Here is a 5,385-nt window from a genome sequence, read left to right as displayed (position 1 = left end):
AAGGGGTTAAGCTAATTTATGTTAAAAAACTACTGGTACTAAATAAGCTCTTAAATCCATCCCTTGAAATCCACCAAAATATATGTAACAAATTAAAGAAATTTTTAACAATCTTTCCTTCTTGTGTGCTGGAAAAACAAGGAGCATGGGGGTCCATATCTTCGAGCAAATAAGCAAATTAGGAAACATGCTACAGTTAAATTTTAATGAACAACAAACACCTAACCCCATATTCATGCATGACTAAGATTCGTAAACAACCTAATAATCAGGGTTTGTTGTGATGTCATATATTTGAATAGAGGATAGGTGCTGCTTTGTTCTTTATAATAAGTGCATGACAGCGAGAAAGTAGCAACCACAAAAAAAAGAAAAAAAACACAAGCAGGCTTGTCATCCTTCGCCTCGTCAAAAACCCTAAGCCCATCCACTGCTTTCACAGCAGAGCAACTCAAACACAACGAATGGACCTCTGTCTCCTCCCAAAGGAGCGGGGCTTGATTTGTAAAAAGCCAACTATCGAACGCCGGCCGCAAATAGGCGCGACACAGCTACCCCATAGCGCTCCCAAACAGCTTAACTCCACAGTCACGCCCCGCTCTGCGTTCCCAACGCTCTCCCAAAAGGACCCTCAGTTTAGACTATGAAAATTGTTGTGGTATCAATGTGTTCTTAAATTTATAAAATGGTCCAAATGTCATTATTTTAATAGGCCTATAACAACGCAATTTATCTAACACACTTAATTATATTAACCACCCTTCACGCCCAGCTTCAACTACCGTTCTCCATCCGCCGGTCAATTATCCAGGGGTGTTGGGAGTTTGAATCTGAACGGCAAAACCCAACCACAAAAAATCTGCTACGTGTCATAAGTTTGCTCTGGTCTCAATACTTGGTCAGGTTGTCGGTGCTTGTAGTAGTTTGAGTGGCTCCCATCGTCCATATGAACCATTGAAGAGCTGGGTGGCCGGTGAGCGCTTACACTTCTGGTGAGAATAATCGCTAGTTGTGTTCTATAAATTGATGGCCTTTGCGCTTAAAAATCTGCAGTGAAAAAGGAAGAAATGGAGGATGAGAGGAAGGGTCCGGTCGTGGTGACGGGAGCCAGTGGGTACGTGGGTTCGTGGCTGGTTATGAAGCTTCTTCAAAAGGGTTATGAGGTCAGGGCTACAGTCAGAGACCCAAGTTAGTCTAACATCCATTACAATTTCATTCCAATCTATTCAAAGCAATATAATGACTATGGTGATGTGTAATTTTTTCTACATATAGTTAAGACATTTTTTATATAAAATTTAGGAACTTTTGCAAGCATACCACTTAATTTGTATTTCTTTACATATTTAAAATCTGAATTTTAATTTTACATATATGCCACACATTATCTATGCATGAAAATAAGTGTTTCGATTTTTAAAAGTTAAAAAAGTTATATTTTTGGTGTGATATAAAAGATTTAGGTGGTATAAATGTCAAAATTAAAGTTAAGTTATTCGAAATGTATATACCAGATAGGAATTAAAAAAAAAAAAAGGTATTACACCGGGGTTGAATGGTATGTAATTGCCTCATATTATAGTAAGTTAATCGTCTAGTATTTTTTTACCTAAATCGGCATAGATGCTATTAATTTTCTCATATATTTGAGGGGGTCTTAAGATGATTTGAATATGTTTCAATAATACAAATATAAATTAATTATTAAATTATCTTGTGATCTAAAAGCATTAAGATCAAATTAATATTTGAAGAATGTAATAATTAAATAACTTTAATGGCATTCATTGGAACTATGTGTACCTCTCTCTTTCTCTCTCTCCTCCTCTTCCCTCTCTCTCTCTCCCTCTCTCTCTCTCTCTCTCTCTCTCTCTCTCTCTCTCTCTATATATATATATATACATATCTATATATAAGATTGGTCATAAGCCTCCAACCTCTCCTAATGTCCCTAACAATTTCATTACCACCTCTTTAAGACCAACTATGTCAGAGGAGATTCGAACCCCCGACCTGAGAGGTTTTATACCATGGATGCCAACTAATAGGTCGGGATACACGGCACAGGCCAGGGGAATCAATGTTTTCAAGGGCTGCTTCATGGCAAGATTTAAGCAGGGTATATATATATATATATATATATATAAACACATATCTATGTATGTATGTATGTATGTGTGTGTGTGTACAACACTTTTTGTAATGAAATCTTGAGTTAGATTAAAATCAATGGTTGGAAATCAACATCAATTTCTGGCAACTCAAAACTCAACATAGTTGTTGTCTCTTAAAAATGTTGAATTTCTTATTGTTATATTTCATAACAAACCACTATGTAGTAAGTTTTAACTGACCTTCCTACTTAGTTGCTAAACACACCTAAGGGTTACACAAATTTGCTCATGGGTTGAGACTATTTGTAAAAAGCAAACTCAACAAGTTTGGCATTCCGAAATTTGATAACTATCTTAGTTACATAGAGATTATACAAGTTGAACTTCGTGTAGTAACCATGTAATGGATAAATAAAGCCTATAGCGGACGGCAAATCAGATGAAATTAGAGTAATTTTTGAATTGAGGGTGAATACTCATAACTAGTTATTCCAAAAATAACCCTTAGGCCACTGAAGTGCATTGTGGACACGTTGAATAATTCTTTCGGGTTTAGCTATGATTAATGAATGACTTTAGTCTATCCTCGGCATGTTAAATGAATTATCAATTAATATCAATTTAAAACAAAATCATGAGTAATTAATTAATTTGAGATGTAATTTTTAGTGACTTGATGCTTTGTGAGTTTAAACTTGGTGTACTTCGTGTTATTGATGGTTCAAGCTAGCTCACATTCAGCAATTTCTAAAATTATTTTTATTGACCTTAGAGGGATATAGTTGAGTATTACAAACTATATAATTACTTAAATGGAGTTCATAAATTTTTTTTATAAAAGTATGAATTAAAAATAAAATTATTGACAATAATTTTTGAACAATCAGTAATATGATGCAAATATTACGTATGAAAAATTTTAATTTACAGTCCTAATTTTAAATGAAATTCTATTTATTGAGTTTCATATCTATTGTGAAAAAAACTTATAATCGAACTTGAAAACTTATATCTGCATCACATCTCTTTTTTAAGTATTTAGATACAAAAGAATTTACTAGTATTTTTTAAAATAAAATTAATTCAATCTTTCGACATAATTTTAGCCCTTGTTACATATAATATGAAAAATTTCAGCAAATCCTAAAAAAGTGGGGCCGTTGTTGGATCTTCCGCGCTCGAATGAACTGCTCAGCATATGGAAAGCAGATCTAAATGACAATGAAGGGAGCTTTGATGAGGTGATATGTGGATGTGTTGGGGTGTTCCATGTCGCTACTCCCATGAATTTTCAATCCAAAGACCCTGAGGTTTATTAATTTTTTTTATTTTAACTTATTTTTCAAAAATTTACAAATCAATATGCTTTTTACACGTTTTTTTAGTGTCTGAGAAAAAAACATAAAATATTTTTAATTTTAAAAACGAGCATAAAATAAAAATAACTCTTTATGAGTTTCGGATGCATGGATATTTTGATCGCCGAGAATTTTTTGTTGCCTAGATATTTTGGCCTTTTGAATTTTGATCGTGTGAAATTTTTCAGACGCATGGATATATATATATATATATATATATATATTGATATTTCAAATAAATGTTATTTTTTCATGATAAAATATAAAACACTGCAAAGTATTTACTGCATACTTAATATTTTCATAGCTTATAAATAATAAAAACATCTAAAATGATGCAAGAAAGTTACATATAAATAAAGTTCCTTCTAGTACTTACCCCTGGTGATAAAATAAATAATGAACGTTTAAAAATAATAATTATTAGAATTTTTATAACAAAATTGAAACTAAAAATTTTTCTTAGTGGGGGCATAAATCAATGACATTAAAAACACATTCAACATTTTTTATCCAATTTGGTATCAACATTAACATAGTTTACAAATATTATTTGAATTTAAATAAATATAGGAATGAAAATTAAATGCTGGCAAAAAAATTATAGAAAGGAGTATTACCTAGAATTCATATTTTAAGTCTTCATTTGTTGTAATCTTATCATTATGAACATAATTTTATAAAAAAATCAAAAATTGTGAGCTTTTTATAAATAAAACAAATAAAATGATTATCTTTACTAAATTTTTATGAGTTTTCAAATAGTATAAATTAAGATGATTGAAATTTCAGTTAAAAGTTAATATGGTTTATTCCTAATTTTCTTACTTAATAGCAAAAAACTGTAGCCAATTTTTAATTTAACAAAGGAAATATAAATATGCTTTATTTTATTAACTGTACAATAAATAAATAAATAATTTTGGATGGTAAGAATATGAATAATAATAGATTACTTTTTTGGCTGATTTTCAAATACCATTTTTAATATACAAGGATTATGAGCTAGCAATCTTATTTGGTTGTTATTCTTATAAACTATTCGGAAGAGGTTTTTTTGAACATGCGTGCAAGATATTTTGTCAAAATAGTCTGACATTAAGAAAAAAATATAATTTAATTTATATATTATGTTAAATTATTTTCATATAGCAACTCTTAATTTTTTTTAATATAAAATTTGAGTGTCATATGATTTTAGTTCAACATCATTTATATTCTAAATATAAAATTTGATTACCTCGTTTTTCAGAAAAACTAAAGTTTTAATACACAATAATCGCTACAAAAAGAAAAAAAACATTTTAAATTAAATCACAACTGAATGAGGGTTTTTGCATTCGTACTCTTGCTTCCACATTGCTCCCCAATTACTTCATGCTACACTTCATAAATTGTTATTATTACGTACAAATCTATTTTTATCCAATATAATTAGCTTTTAAATTCAAAATTTAAATACAACATTTAAAAGGATATATTCAAGACAAATGAAATTATTATGGCCGACAAAACTTTGATGGGTAGATTGGAATAAAAATCAAACATAATAGAGCATAAAAATCTAGCTAAAAATACTATAAAATTTTCCCACATGCACTTTTTTTCTTAATTATTTTATCATGAAATATATAAAAATATATAGATATAGTTGTGGCAGATCTTGCTAATATACAGCTAAATCCACATGCGCAGAAGGAAGTGATACAACCGGCAATCAACGGTTTGCTGGGCATACTGAGGTCATGCAAGAGGTCAGGCAGCGTAAAGCGTGTGATATTCACATCTTCTGCAGGAACAGTAAACGTGGAGGAACACCAAGCACCGGTTTACGACGAGAGCTCCTGGAGCGACCTCAATTTCATCACCCGAGTCAAAATGACCGGTTGGGTATGATTATATGTATATATATA

The 5,385-nt window shown here is 30.8% G+C and overlaps 1 protein-coding gene across 1 annotated transcript in view; it reads left to right on the top strand.

Moving 5' to 3' along the window:
• The first annotated feature begins 1,020 nt into the window (after window positions 1-1,020).
• The window catches only part of LOC110038738 (dihydroflavonol 4-reductase-like), a 7,810-nt gene continuing 3,445 nt past the window's right edge, over window positions 1,021-5,385 (top strand). The window contains 3 exon segments of the mRNA XM_020743631.1: window positions 1,021-1,188; window positions 3,252-3,424; window positions 5,168-5,362. Coding sequence (XP_020599290.1) covers window positions 1,068-1,188; window positions 3,252-3,424; window positions 5,168-5,362 — 489 coding nt within the window. The 5' untranslated portion in view covers window positions 1,021-1,067.

Source organism: Phalaenopsis equestris, unplaced genomic scaffold (genome assembly GCF_001263595.1).
Source record: "Phalaenopsis equestris unplaced genomic scaffold, ASM126359v1 Scaffold233672, whole genome shotgun sequence".
Taxonomy (NCBI): domain Eukaryota; kingdom Viridiplantae; phylum Streptophyta; class Magnoliopsida; order Asparagales; family Orchidaceae; genus Phalaenopsis; species Phalaenopsis equestris.
Note: the sequence above shows the minus strand (reverse complement) of the source record. Positions and strands in the feature narration are given on the sequence as shown.